The sequence below is a fragment of the Halictus rubicundus genome, chromosome 4, assembly GCF_050948215.1.
Source record: "Halictus rubicundus isolate RS-2024b chromosome 4, iyHalRubi1_principal, whole genome shotgun sequence".
Lineage (NCBI taxonomy): Eukaryota > Metazoa > Arthropoda > Insecta > Hymenoptera > Halictidae > Halictus > Halictus rubicundus.
The window spans coordinates 9,648,243-9,663,117 of NC_135152.1; the positions used below are offsets into that span (position 1 = coordinate 9,648,243).

Consider the following 14,875-nt stretch of genomic DNA (forward strand, 5'->3'; position numbering starts at 1 on the left):
TTAGTAATGGTATCAACAAGCAATCCCTTGACCATCTTGCCATTTAATTTTTTAGTAAAAATAAATTATAGAACTCGAAATACAGAGTAACTTTTAATTTACGAATATTCGCACGCAGTAATTTATCGTACGTAATTCACTGTAAAAATTATTATTTCTGACTATTTAATGTTTATAACAATTCTTTTCGCCGATAATGTCGATAAGTACTCCCTTGACCATCTTGCCATTTAATTATTTAGTAAAAATAAATTATAGAACTCGAAATACAGAGTAACTATTAATTTACGAATATTCGCACGCAGTAATTTATCGTACGGAATTCACTGTAAAATTTATTATTTCTGACTGTTTAATGTTTATAACAATTCTTTTAGCCAATGATGTCGATAAGTACTCCCTTGAGCATCTTGCCATTTAATTTTTTAGTAAAAATAAATTATAGAACTCGAAATACAGAGTAACTTTTAATTTACGAATATTCGCACGCAGTAATTTATCGTACGCAATGCACTGTAAAATTTATTATTTCTGACTGTTTAATGTTTATAACAATTCTTTTCGCCAATGATGTCGATAAGTACTCCCTTGACCATCTTGCCATTTAATTATTTAGTAAAAATAAATTATAGAACTCGAAATACAGAGTAACTTTTAATTTACGAATATTCGCACGCAGTAATTTATCGTACGTAATTCACTGTAAAATTTATTATTTCTGACTGTTTAATGTTTATAACAATTCTTTTCGCCAATGATGTCGATAAGTACTCCCTTGACCATCTTGCCATTTAATTATTTAGTAAAAATAAATTATAGAACTCGAAGTACAGAGTAACTTTTAATTTACGAATATTCGCACGCAGTAATTTATCGTACGTAATTCACTGTAAAATTTATTATTTCTGGCTGTTTAATGTTTATAACAATTCCTTTCGCCAATGATGTCGATTAGCACTCCCTTGACCATCTTGCCATTTAATTATTTAGTAAAAATAAATTATAGAACTCTAAATACAGAGTAACTTTTAATTTACGAATATTCGCACGCAGTAATTTATCGTACGCAATTCACTGTAAAATTTATTATTTCTGACTGTTTAATGTTTGTAACAATTTCTTTTGGTAATGGTATCAACCAGCAATCCCTTGACCATCTTGCTAACTAATTATTTAGTAAAAATAAATTATAGAAACCGAGATATAGAATAACTTTTAAGCCATGAATATTCTTACGTATTAATTTATCGTACGCAATTCACTGTAAAATTTATTATTTCTGACTGTTTAATGTTTATAACAATTTCTTTTGGTAATGGTATCAACCAACAATCCCTTGACCATCTTGCTAACTAATTATTTAGTTAAAATAAATTATAGAAACCGAGATATAAAATAACTTTTAAGCCATGAATATTCGTACGCATTAATTTATGTACGCAGTTCAGTGTAAAATTTGTTATTTGTGGCTCTTTAATGTTTATAACAATTCCTTTCGCCAATGATGTCGATAAGCACTCCCTTGACCATCATGCTAACTAATTATTTAGTAAAAATAAATTATAGAAACCGAGATATAGAATAACTTTCAAGCCATGAATATTCGCACGCATTAATTTATCGTACAGGTAACTCCGGTAACGCAAAAACCATTTCGGGCCACCACAGTTCTTATGTGGATTACCAAACAAAAAGTTTATGGCATCCATATAAGAACTGCCTCGGTGCGACCGTGTCCCGGCGTTGACAATAGCTCAGCTTGTCGAGCTAGGGGCCGGCCTCGGGTGAACGTAAACCTTTTGTTTACGTCTGTTGTCATACTTGTCGCGAGGCCATCGTTTCCAAAATTCCGAAATATCAAATCCGCTGCCCATCGTCCTTCGCTCGCTTGATTTACCGCCTTATCATCTCGCCGTTTGTATAAACCGTACCTCCTGTTATAATATAAATGTTTATAACAATTCCTTTCGCCAATGATGTCGACGAGCACTCCCTTGACCATCTTGCCATCTAATTATTTAGTAAAAATAAATTATAGAACTCGAGATAGAGAATAACTTTTAAATCATGAATATTCGTACGCATTATTTTATCGTGCACAATTCACTGATAAATTTATTGTTTCTGGCTGTTTAATGTTTATAACAATTCCTTTCGCCAATGATGTCGACGAGCACTGCCTTGACCATCTTGTCACCTAATTTTTTAGTAAAGAAAGATGATAAAACTCAAGGTACAGAATAACTTTTGAACCACGGATAAATGTACACTGATAAATTTATTGTCTCTGCTTGTTTAACGATTGTAAGAATTCCTCTTACGAATGATGCTGTCGAATACCCTCTTGGCTATCTTACCACCTAATCTTTTTAGTAAAAATGGCTAATAGTACTCGGGATACAGAGTAACTTTTAAAGCATGTCTTGAGCACGTCTTAAAGCATGTCAAAGTAACTTTTATGCATGATTATTCGAAGTATACAAGATACTCGATTCTCATTAAGATTTCTAATTACTCGGTATTTCATACCGTGCGACACGAAACAGTACATTGTGACTGGCGTACTCGTACATCTCGTCTGTGATATTGGTTCCACAATACTAGTTCCGACCGATACGGTAGAATGTGACACAAAAATGGTAAGGGTGCTCTAGAGCCCCGCGGACGTGAGACAAAAAAGTACATTAGGTGATTGGTCTACTCCTGTACCTCGTCTGTGGTGCGACATTACCATAAACAAGAATCCGTTGAATCACAGACGAGGAATAGGAGTAGACCACCGACGAGATATTTAGAAAGACTGCCAGCCTTACGGGAGAATGTGTCGCTCGAAAAATACGGTGATTTCTACTGCCCTCTAGGATAGATTTTGGCTGGAGTAAGAAACAGAAAGCCAACGACAGAAAGGAAATGAGAGTGCTCACTCCTGGGATTTCAGTGTCCACATCCCCGGTATAGTGTTGCCCCCTAGTCTAATTTTTAGCATAGACCAGAACGTGGATCATCTTTTTAGCCTGGACCGCCATTAGCAGCGGATGCCAAATAATGCCAGAGTGGATGCTACTTCTCTTCTATGTAGGCTCTGATCAGTGATCAAGTCTAAAAAATGATGCAGGTTCTGTTCCAGGCTAAAAAGTGGGGACACTAAAACCCCGAGCGTGAGCACTCTCATTTCCTCTCTGCTCTCTGGCACTAGATGTATTGTGTGAGTGTACGAATGATCTACTCTTACATCTTACATATAACCAATATAACTCGTCTGCCTGTGGCAGTGGCATGAGTATAAGATACTCTCATTACCTCTCTGGTAGCGCGTTTTTATGATTTTATGAAGATAGGTGTAGTAGAATCGGTGTGTGGAACGTTTTATGTATCAATGTACAATGCAATTGTGATTGTTTACGCTCAGTTTTGATAAGAAATTAATCTATTTTACTACATGATAAAATGCTACAGTCTGTCTTGAAGTCTGTATTTGGTTATGATGATTTCAAAAGCGACATTCAGAAACGAGCAACTACTGCTGTTTACAAAGGTGAAATAGTTATTTCGACAATATACTGCATGCTGCATATATCTATAAACTTTTAGATGATAAACAGTTTTCTGTGTGTAATCGGTTGTATATTTTCAGGTAAAGATGATGTGTTCGTATGTATGCCAACCGGAGGTGGTAAATCACTTTGTTTTCAATTACCCGCCGTAATGAAAGAAAATAAAGTCACAATTGTCTTCTCACCACTGTTAGCTCTTATGAAGGTATATAGTTGATTTAATAAAAGATGGAAAGACGATTGAGTGAATTATATAACATTAATTTCATATTATAGAATCAAGTAGATTTTCTAGTTAGCAAAAAGATAAATGCAAGTTCATTAAACTCAACTACATCAACCAAAGAAAGAAACGCAATTATTAAAGATATATCATCTAATTCGCCAAAAACTAAATTGTTATACGTTACTCCTGAAATGGGAGCACAGCAACATTTTCAAGTTAGTTATCTTTACTTTATTTTATTCGCAATAAAGTCATTAATTTAAAAGAATCTACTAAAATGATTACTGATGTCTTTTTATAGGATATGGTATTAAAATTAAGGAAAGCAAAATCATTGGCTTATTTTGTTATCGATGAAGCTCATTGTTTAAGTCAATGGGGTCATGATTTTAGACCCAGTTACAGACAGTTAGGTATATTTAAAAAATTGTGTCCTAATATTCCTATAGTTGCATTAACAGCTACTGCTGCGAAAGAGGTACGCTTTTTCAAGCTTTCAGTTAAAGTATGTTTAATAATTGTTTAGTCTAATATGTGTCAATTACAGGTTAAAGATGATATACTGCAAAGCTTGAGCATGAAAAATCCACTGATATTTTCAGTGCCTGTATTTCGATCGAATCTTTATTATGACATATGGTTTTTGGAAAGTTTAGATAAACCATTTGAACACTTAAGGAGTTTTATTTTAAAGGCTCTTGGTTCTCAAGATCCATCTACACCAAAAGTAAGTTATACATGCTAAAGGTATATATTTTTTTCCGTGAACCTACAAAAAGAAATGTTTTTAGGTAATGAAAAATTGTGGCATTATATATTGTAGAAAGAAAGAAGCAACTGAAGTAATTGCACATAAACTGTCCAATTCTGGCATATCCACTTTAGCATATCATGCTGGTACATACCATATCATTTCACAGTTTTGTTACAGTAGGCTAACGCACAAAAGAAGCTATAGATTGGTCAGTATGTAGGCTTAAAAACTTTCTACTAAATAATACCAATTGCAGGTTTGAAGAATCAAGAACGTAATGAAGTTCAAAATAAATGGACATCTGGTGAAGTACCTGTAATTGCAGCAACATGCAGTTTTGGAATGGGTGTAGATAAAGGAACCGTTAGGTAAAGTATAAAATTGGATTGTTCTTATCTTCATTTCAATGTAACTTCATGTTATTAATTTAAGAGTTGTTATAATTTATATTATAGGTTTGTCGTGCATTGGACAGTCCCTCAAAATATAGCAGCATATTATCAAGAATCTGGCAGAGCGGGTAGAGATGGGAAACCAGCTTTCTGTAGAGTTTATTTTAGTAATGAAGAATATGGACCCATTGCATTTTTGATTAAAGAAGAAATAACGCAGAAGAATACAGAACTTGTGAAATTAAGATGGAAAAATTTTGAAAAAACTGTCTCATATTGCCTTGAAGTGAAGTAAGAATTATAATTCACAAACATTTATTTTAGAAATTTTTAATTGACATATGCTTCTTTAATGAATAAGATGCATCAAATTAATAGATGCAGGCACGCGGTATTTTCAAAATACTTCGGGGACAGTCCACCACCTTGTAAGAACAGATGTGACGTTTGCGAAAACAAAGATGCTGTTCAAGCCAGAGTGTCACAATTCGAAATGGCTCAAACCAGAAGAAGAAGCAATTGCAGAAGTAATTTAGATGGCATTTCTTTACCAAAGTATGATGTGTAAGTAACATTTAATTTATAAACAAAATATCTGTATGTACTCTTTATTGATATATGAATATTTAAACATCTATAGAGAAGATGAAGGTAAAGAAACAGGAATTTCAAGAGAACAATTGTTAGCTGAAAGCAAACGGGAATCAAAACAACTAATCGAGAAACAGTTCGCTATTCGAAGAAATAATAGAAACAACGAGGTATAAATATAATAGATTTGTCAGTTTATATTATTATTTTTTATCATACTATACTATTTTAGATAAAGAAACAAAATCTTGAAGATGCTATAGAATCTCATGTACGTGCAGCCGAAAGTACTGATGTAAAAATCAAGGGTCTAACCGTTCAAGTACGAGAACAGTATTACATTCAATTAAAATCAGCGTTAACGGATAACTATGAGAAAATGTCTGCGGAGATAACAGAGCAGCTACGAGAGAAAGATTTTCATAATATAGCATACGAGCTTGAATATAAGGGGTTGTGTAACACCATAGTTGCAAACAAGTACAAGTTCAATATGTCTAAATTGGTATGTAATTTATTCTACTTACAAATGTTTTAATTTACACACAAACCTTTACCTATGTTTCGTTTCGTTGACAATTCAAGATTTCTTCTGTACGAAAGTGCACCAGCAATAATACTGTTCATGAATATTTGCTTGACTACAAATCAAACAATAAGCAACCTGCAAAGTCAGAAAGTTTCAATAAACAAATAGAGAGTAGTAGCAGCTTAGATAGTGAGAAAAGTATACCAAATAAATTTTTTTATGAAGATATTCGTGCTTCTTCACAAGAATCAAGTGCCACAAACAAAAATATTTTGTATCCTACATTTAAAACTGCCTTAGAGATGAAAAATGACAAGAAAATTATGAAACCATCATTTAGTAGTAATAGAAAACATTTATTTGATGCAACAATTTTAAAAGATGACGAAGACATTGACATAATAGAAACGCAAGTAAATAAAAGTCCTGCTTATCATAGCAAGAGTGTAAACATTGAGAAAGATAAAACTATTGAAGGGGATAACAAAAAGGCTGAAGATTCTCGAAAATTTAATGGTTTCATGTGTGCTAGGAAGCTTCACGAGGACAATAAAATGATGTCAAAAGATCAGGAGAAACAATCACGGAAGTGTTCGCAGGAATCAAAAAGAGAGTCGAAAAATAAAAAACCACCGCGAGCGACTAAAACGGTTTACGAGCAAATCTTGAAAGCTGCCAAGTCATCATCAGAAACTAATGATCCAGTTGTAGAAACTATTTGCAATGAATCCACTTTAACGGATGACAAAACTAGCGGTGACACGAATGTTATTAACGATATGACGAAATCAAACTTCCATAAAAGACGGAAAATTATAGATTTGTTCGGAAACAGTGTAGACATTCAATCAACTAAAAGAGCGAAGCTTGATAAAGAAAAATTATCCGTGACCAATTCTGAAGTAACTACAAACTCTACTAACGATAACTACGACACTGAAACTGTTGCAGATGAGAAAAAAGGTGAAAGTGAAGTTCTAAGAAATGAAAAAGAATTATCGGATACGAAAGATGTGGCCGGAAAGGTGTCAAGTGCTTTAGTAAAGGAGAATTCGGAAAGAAAAAGATCTCACGGAGAGAAACGCCATAAATTAAGTCGCACGAAACATTCGTCTGGTAATAAGGAAAAAATAATGGTTCCTGCTGATAAAGCAACGCAATTTAAAACTGCAGAGATCTTAAAATCATACTTAATGAAATATTACCCATCCAAACGTATTCCTGACAGAACGACATTTTCAAAAAACTGCAGAGAAATGCATTACACTTTACTAGCTCAAAAAATATTCGGTAACGTACATTCTAATTACCATATAATGTTAATCTAGTACGAGAAAAATATAACAATGATTGCTTTCAGATGAAGCGGGAATACATCGTTTTGTTAAAAAATATATGTCACAAGATTGCGCATCGATATAGAATTGTATATATTTATATCTACACAAATATGGAACTGCAACTTCATTATTTGTGTTTTCTATTTATACCATAAATTGCGTAGATATTTTTCTGTATATACGCGTCCATTAATTATATTTCAATAAAACTTGAACGAAAATTTGAAATTCATACATATTTAAAATACATTAACTTTTATACTTTATATTTCAATTACATTTCATCATTTATTTTTTATGATATATGCATTTTATGATATAAAAAAATGCATTCCTAGGAGGGTGCTTTTGAAATTACAAAAGAAGAGTATTAATATAATAAATTTTTATTAAAAATATTGTTTGAGCAATTTTTATGAATATTCACATTATTGATGTTTCACTGGCAAGCAATACAATATTAATAATAGTGGAAACTACAACAGTCATGATACACGTGCACATACATCTTATCAACCATATTTACTTTTCCAAGATGCATAAATGGTACAACCAAAGGGCCGAGATAATTGAAAAAACCATTAAACAATGTTGCTTTGTCGTAATATTATTAAACATGAGGACAATATGATTTATGTGTTTTGCTTCGTACTGTAAAAATACTGTTTCCTTATTTGGTCCACGATTCCATGAATGTCCATAAATTCCGGCAAGATCGGTATTTCAAAAATATTTATTATTTATTGCGCTACTTAAAAATGTAATTACGCTAAAACCTCATTATTTTCACCACAGTATTAATTTAGTATTAATTTTAGTACGTAACATTAGTATTAATTTCGTCCCAAGATGAAGTTCATTGATTTGATACTTCAATGTTTTCAAATAATATTGAATAATCTCGTGCCTGCTAATAAAAGGTATGGCGATTTACGTAAAATAATGTTCCATGAAAAGTTACAAAATGATCCTTACAAATAATACTTTTGAACCCTTATTATTAAGGATACATGGTTTACTTTAAATACACGAATAAAAGTCATAGCTAAAGTGGTTTTTTCACACGTTTGTCCATATAACTGTATCCATGTATTTTTTCGATAAATATTGTTCGCTTTTAGAATACGCGTGTACCCACATAAAATGTGTATAAATTATTGATAGTGTAACAGTGAATTTTGTTTATAATAATTCGTACTACTATTCTACACAACCAATGATGATAAATATGCACTAGAATAACAAACGGTGCAATTCCAAGCAGATAGTCTGTGACAAGTATGTCGTTATAACTATAACGAAATAACACAACCATTCGATTTTCAAATTCATAATCTTTTCCGCTCTTCGACCATTACGTTCGATCATCGTTCGACCAAAACCACTTAATCGCTACGACCAGTCTATAATAGTATCAGTCTTAATTCATTTCGTTTTCTATCTATACATTCATGTGCAAATTGTTCGTGTATACATTATGCTTTCATCTTATCATTTTTGGTAAGCACAACAGACACCTAACCGATTCTACTTGTTGATGACAACAAGTACTCATCAGCCATTTCAAGCGCCAAAATAGAGAGATACCGGTAAGATCAATTAAATACGCACCAGTTAGAGATCGACATTGATTCGTATTTTATGAATCACGTTGCAAACCAAGAACCTGTCATGAACTTGCACCGTTTGTACTGGCAAATTTGATACGCAATACGAAATGTAAACGCAATGTGATAGAAAAATATAAAAAAAACCCATATGACGCTACTCACCACATGAGCCGATTGTTTACGCTACTCGATTCTACTTAAAATTTAAACTATACAACGAGACCTTTCACGATCACACATTTTCAAGAAACTGTGTACCGGATAGTTGCAGGAGAAATTCGGCAATGCTATTTAACACAAGTATAAGAACTCTAATTGTAAGCTCATCGAGCGTTACAGCACGCTAAATAGGAATATATCGATCCGGACTTCGTTCCATCGCTCGAAGCGATCGCGATATATCGGAATCCGAAGCGACTTGCTACCTATTAGATACAAATGTAAAACGAGTTTACACAGGAAATAGCCTCTTCCTAGACCTCGAATCGCGTACTATCTATCACACGATCTCTTCCTTCAAGTTTGATAGTTCTGCTCCGATGTCGGACATTGTGTTCTCTCGGTTCGATTCGGAATCCCTCGAATCGAGCAGCGAACTGTAGTGTATGTCGGGTTCGTTTAACTTGCACGAGAGCCGCCTGTTTGTTACGAACTGTAAGTTTTGGTTCTTGATGTCCGAGATGTTAGGCAACAACGATCCCTTTGTTTGGTACAACACGATTTTGTAGACAGCGATAAATATCCCCGTGATACCGGCAAGTAGCAAAGAGTACATCGCTACGGTTTCCATAGCTGGTAAAGCGTTCAAATAAAACCAGAAACGAACGTTCATTGACATCGGCAACTTGTACATACCCTGGAAAAAAGATATTCGATAAGTCAGTATAATCTTACGATTTCAAACAAGTTAACACGTTTCGCGCCAAGTCAGTTTTCTGGGACTTGTCCTCCAGGCGCACGAGTCACAGTACATAACATTTGTTAAGCCTCGGGTGGACTTTTAAACTGAACTTAAAAAATGCAACAGCTTCATTTATTTATTTAGTATTCATTTTTAGTAAAAGCAAAGAGGAAATGAGAGTGCTCACGCCCGAGATTTTAGTGTCCCCGGTATAGTGCTGCCCCCTAGTCTAATTTTTAGCCTGGACCAGTACCTGCATCATCTTACCTGCATCATTAGCAGCGGATTGCAAATAATACCAGAGTGGATGCTACTTCTATGTTAAAAGAGGCTCTTTTATGTAGGCTCTGATCCAGTCTAAAAGATGATGCAAGTTCTGGTCCAGGCTAAAACGATGATGCAGGTTCTGTTTCAAGCTAAAAAGATTATGCAGGTAAAGTGGTGACACTAAAACCCCGAGCGTGAGCACTCTTATTTCCTCTCTAATAATATACACAATAATTGTGTACCGAAAGATGATATCAGAAAGTACGTTGTGACTATCATTGTGATTACAAATAAAATATCAAATGGAACGGAGCGTGTTAAAGAAAACAGTTAACAAGATTAATTTGGTTCAAGGGAGTCCAAAAAATATTCAGTCTATTCTTACTGTAAATACCTTTAAATTAGATGTACCTACTGGATATAAAAGATATCTATTTTATCGACAATAGAAAATACAGAAACAGACAAAAGTATTTGGGCAGTATGGAAATGAATTTTTCTATTAATTAATTATACCAGTTGAGATTTACGTAAACGAATTAGATGGAAAAATAAATAAAATTTTTAATCACTGAAATAGAATAGATAAAATTCTTGAGGAAAGACAAATAAAATGGAAATCATTTTTCAAGATTTTATACGCTGTAAAATATAAAATAATGTGTTGGTACAAATACTTACGATTTCGAACCACAGTAGTGGTAACACAAAATTCTCGAATTTGTCCACTCTGGCCATGTGACCGATATCTTGCAGGGCCATGTTAATTTGGAAACGGAAAGCGAGGTTCACCGGAAGTCCCGATTTTGGCTGAACATAGGCGTAGGATTCATGAAGATCTGCCCTCGGATTCAAACCCTCTACGGCTTCCAAAACGGCTGGATCCGTTTTGTAGAAGTGTGGATACGATAGAGCGATTGGAAACCCTGAAAAGGATAAAAAGATATGGTAATTCCGAATGTCCATTCTATTATATTAATTCTTGCAATGAATTTCTAAATTCGATTTCAATTCTACTGTTTTCTACCATTCTTTAATATTTAATTACGTCTGTACAAATGCTGAATTAAAAACTATAAAACAGGACCTGTTATTACTTAAATAATCATACCGTAATAACAATCGGTGACGTCGATCAAACCAGCTTGCAGACAGCGCCCTTGTCGACAGAAACATTTGTTCTCCGGGTTGTGGAGGCCATTGTCCAGTTCGTTCTCAACGAAATTAAACTTGTATGTATGCAATCCGCTTATGGTCTTCTCTCCTGTGCAAACCTGCAAAATTTTTTCGCGAGTCACATTATCAATCATTCAGGTTATTATTTCATTCTTTTGCAGCAGAGTTGATAGAAAAAGCTATAATTTATAGGAGAACTAAGTCGAATCTATGCATACAAATCTACGTTAATATTAACGTTACGAACGCAATACAGTTCAAACAGAAATTGCTCGCTAACAAGAAAAAAATGAGGTAATACATTATAAACTTGAACAAAGGATAGAAAAATAATCGTGAAAAAAGGGAGTCGTTTCTTCTGTACGATCGGCGAATTATTCGTAATAAGTTAATTTATATAGGACAACGTTTAGACACCACGAGGTGCCAGAATTATGAAAAATCTCATTTTAACATTTTGTGGCGTAGCTCCTTCTTGCAGTGGACCCATCACCAATTGTTGCTAGGATGAAAGTTCAACGCACCATGTGAGCACTGCGACAGAGACTTTTTCTGAAGAAAAGCACAGTATCGTTCGGCTGTATGTAGCCTGGGAATTTTACCCCGTCGCTGGAGCCGTTCACATTCGCACACTTTCCTGTCCATTGCGGCAGATTTACGTCGCCGTTGTACTTTTCAATTAGGCCTGAGAGACGGACATCGGTTTCTCCCGTGTAAACCGTTTCGTAATCACCATCAAAATCGTACATCTACGGACAAACACGAGTCAGATTAAAATACCTGCTTATTGTCATGGATGCATGAAGTCCTCGGTCTACATTGACATGTTCAGGCTAGACACCGTTCTGCCAGATGTGAGGGGGAAAAAAAGTGATGAAAAGCGATCTAAATAATTTAACTTACCCTATCGATGAGTCCCAGCTTGTCGAATTTGATCCACGTCGGCATCACTTTATTTCCTAGCGTGAGAAGAGTGGATTCGTAGCCAAACATGAATTCCCGAGCAGTCATTCTAACTAGGGGTTGCGTATCCGTTTGGTGGATCAACATATTTAAACCAAGCCTGGTGAGATACGACGAATCCTTCATCACATTTGTGATGCTCTGGAACAAAGAGAAATATACATTTCATCACCGTATTAATACGTCCCTCTCATTAGACATTCTTATTAGACACGTATTTAACATCGTACTTCATGGTGAATCATGCTAACACAATTTCGAACGATATACAGCCCACCAAAATACGCGAAATTGGTAAATGGGAATAAAAGTTTTAACAAGTCAGATCGTAAGTAACTCAAGTCAGATCGTATAGATTAAAACTGTACCTAATTAGTGTTGATATGTTCCAATTTTATCCGTTTTATAAATTATGGATATATATCTTGTAATGTTAGAATTGCTAATGTTCCTAATACGGGTCTTTAGGCGAGGTAGAAATTTTCTCCACTAATTGCGAGGAGTTAACTAAAAGTTCTTCTGACGTTACAGTCATTTTGTGTTCCACCTATGCGTTCATCGCAGAAAAGCATAAAATCTGCAGCCCATTTTGCGCAATAAGGAAATAATCTGACCCAGTTATTCGCCGTTGTCAATTTATATTCCGTGTTACAAAACACGATGGCGTTAATTGGCGGTTGTTTGTTATCGCAAAGCATTAAAGAGGCTCGTTCATTCAGACTCATTACTCACCGCGCGGTATTTTTTCTCTGAACAAGCCTATTGTTCCGTTGCATGTATATTACAATGTGTCTGGCCGAAGGATCTATCGTCGTTTTTTCTTTCTTTTTTTTTCTGTCACAATAAAGGCGATCCCCGAGCTTCCGCGGTTTTTATCATGTGCGAAAGTTCATTGACGCCATTGTAATTCGTCGCGCGTTTTCTCGCCGCCGAGCTGTTGCGCTTGTCGAGGATCTTGCACGCTTTAAGTCAACATTCCTGACGGCTGCATACATATGCATGCGCAAGATATCGATACACGTGTTACATAAGGATGCACTTCACAAATTATTCCTGATTCTACTTCACTCTCGCTGTGAACGACCGGCAAAGTGTCCCGGGGAACGCATCCTCGATCGCATCTTCATTCACCGATGACTCTTCGCGCGGTTCTTCCCGCCAACGTAACAACACTGAATCACCTCGTTAAATAGTGGAGAAAAAAATTAGCAAATACGTGAGAACTTTCTGCGCTCGTTTGTACATTTCCGCTGTGTATCTATTCCAGTTTGCCAATTAACTTGTCAGGAATGCACTGATTCGATACGCACGCGCGTTGATTGATCAAAAATCGAGCGTGATTCCGGGTTTTGTAAAGGTTTCGAATGAATAAAGAAAAACCGATAGCAACTAGATGATTTGTATTCTATTCTATTATTCTTGATGTTATACATTTTTTAAGCGAGATTTTTTATTGTTTTGGCGGATTCCAAGAACTAACTCACACCTGTGAATAACACCTGTATAATGTATTGTAATTACCCAATTAATAAGCGTCATTACACTCTTATGTAACCCCCGGTCCTTGGTGTCTGCAAGATGTTGTTCTCTACTCGACATGTGCCACATAAACAACGCCGGATATCGACAATTAAGCGAGTGAAAAAAGTTCTCGTGCGACATTTTATTCCAAGTAGCCGCCGTTTCTCGGACATAGATGCGAGAAATACAGAAATTTTAAGCAGCGCTTGATTACTGTCTTCCTTCCACGTCGATTTATCGATCAATGGAGTTTACGAGCCTCTCCCGATACCAGCAATGACAGAAGCTTGGGCTATAATTAGCCTTGATCCTCCGACACTTTTTTACCACATCATAAAACTTAATTGAATGTTCAATCGCGTTACTGTCGCAGTTTCCTCTAATTATTCTAATAAAATTTTATTTATTCTCTAAGGGGTTAAAAATTGAGATGACATTTGATTGATCGTCTTACCAGAAAACATCTTTTCTACCGATTGAACGAACAGAACATTCAGATGACAACAATTAGATGTTAATAGATCGGAATCTTTTGTTCTCAAAATCAGAAGAATTCTCGATATATGTCAACAACAGGGGTCTTGCCAGCGTCATGTATCGTCCAGGAGACATACCCGAGCCGTGTTATGTTTACACTCCTCTCGTGCTTCGCAGCCCCTCACGGGATATACCCCGCGGTAGTGGGGATAATTACGCGACGTTCATCATCCAGGCCTTGGCGACATATATAGAAAAATCACTGTAGCTATTTTTCAGCTGCGCAGTAGACGAAGAGTTAGCGATTAAGATTGAATGAAAAGGAACCCATTCTCGTTTATCAGAAGAATATGCGATCCAAATGGTTATGAAAGTTTTCAATGTTTTGGAACTCTTACGGTTCCAGAATGTTCCAGAATTCTTGTAAAAGGTTCTAGCAAAGGGAATGATCCTGATTGAGAAACACTTAGTTTACCTTGACGAGACCAACATTTTGTAGGAAACAATTTTGTCGTCGGACATATTCGTCAAACCGATAACTGTACAATCTAAGATCACCATTAGCCAATCTATT

At 35.2% G+C, this 14,875-nt stretch overlaps 2 protein-coding genes across 3 annotated transcripts in view; one reads left to right on the top strand and one right to left on the bottom strand.

The window, feature by feature from the left end:
• Nucleotides 1-3,291: 3,291 nt before the first annotated feature.
• Nucleotides 3,292-8,101, top strand: LOC143353355 (ATP-dependent DNA helicase Q5). The gene is made up of 13 exons (XM_076786611.1): nucleotides 3,292-3,535; nucleotides 3,635-3,759; nucleotides 3,831-3,995; nucleotides 4,082-4,258; nucleotides 4,328-4,507; nucleotides 4,572-4,677; nucleotides 4,791-4,902; nucleotides 4,990-5,217; nucleotides 5,305-5,490; nucleotides 5,567-5,687; nucleotides 5,750-6,022; nucleotides 6,103-7,336; nucleotides 7,407-8,101. Exons 1-13 carry the CDS (start codon nucleotides 3,448-3,450, stop codon nucleotides 7,466-7,468), a joined length of 3,057 nt encoding a protein of 1,018 aa, XP_076642726.1. The 5' UTR covers nucleotides 3,292-3,447; the 3' UTR covers nucleotides 7,469-8,101.
• LOC143353359 (scavenger receptor class B member 1) overlaps nucleotides 7,757-14,875 on the bottom strand; it is a 48,318-nt gene continuing 41,199 nt past the window's right edge. For both annotated transcript variants that reach the window (XM_076786618.1, XM_076786617.1), the window contains exons 4-8: nucleotides 12,244-12,444; nucleotides 11,865-12,089; nucleotides 11,276-11,438; nucleotides 10,846-11,090; nucleotides 7,757-9,852 (exon numbers count right to left, since the gene is read on the bottom strand). In XM_076786618.1, the coding sequence (XP_076642733.1) occupies nucleotides 9,496-9,852; nucleotides 10,846-11,090; nucleotides 11,276-11,438; nucleotides 11,865-12,089; nucleotides 12,244-12,444 (1,191 nt within the window). In that variant the 3' untranslated portion in view covers nucleotides 7,757-9,495. The remainder of the gene's footprint in view (nucleotides 9,853-10,845; nucleotides 11,091-11,275; nucleotides 11,439-11,864; nucleotides 12,090-12,243; nucleotides 12,445-14,875) is intronic.

What these genes read in the sequence shown, in the direction of transcription:
- LOC143353355 (XM_076786611.1), top strand. Translation starts at nt 3,448, where the DNA reads ATGCTACAGTCTGTCTTGAAGTCTGTATTTGGTTATGATGATTTCAAA. An exon ending in CAGCTACTGCTGCGAAAGAG is followed by an intron (nt 4,259 to 4,327) that starts GTACGCTTTTTC and finishes TGTCAATTACAG; the next exon opens with GTTAAAGATGATATACTGCA. An exon ending in AGTTCAATATGTCTAAATTG is followed by an intron (nt 6,023 to 6,102) that starts GTATGTAATTTA and finishes TGACAATTCAAG; the next exon opens with ATTTCTTCTGTACGAAAGTG.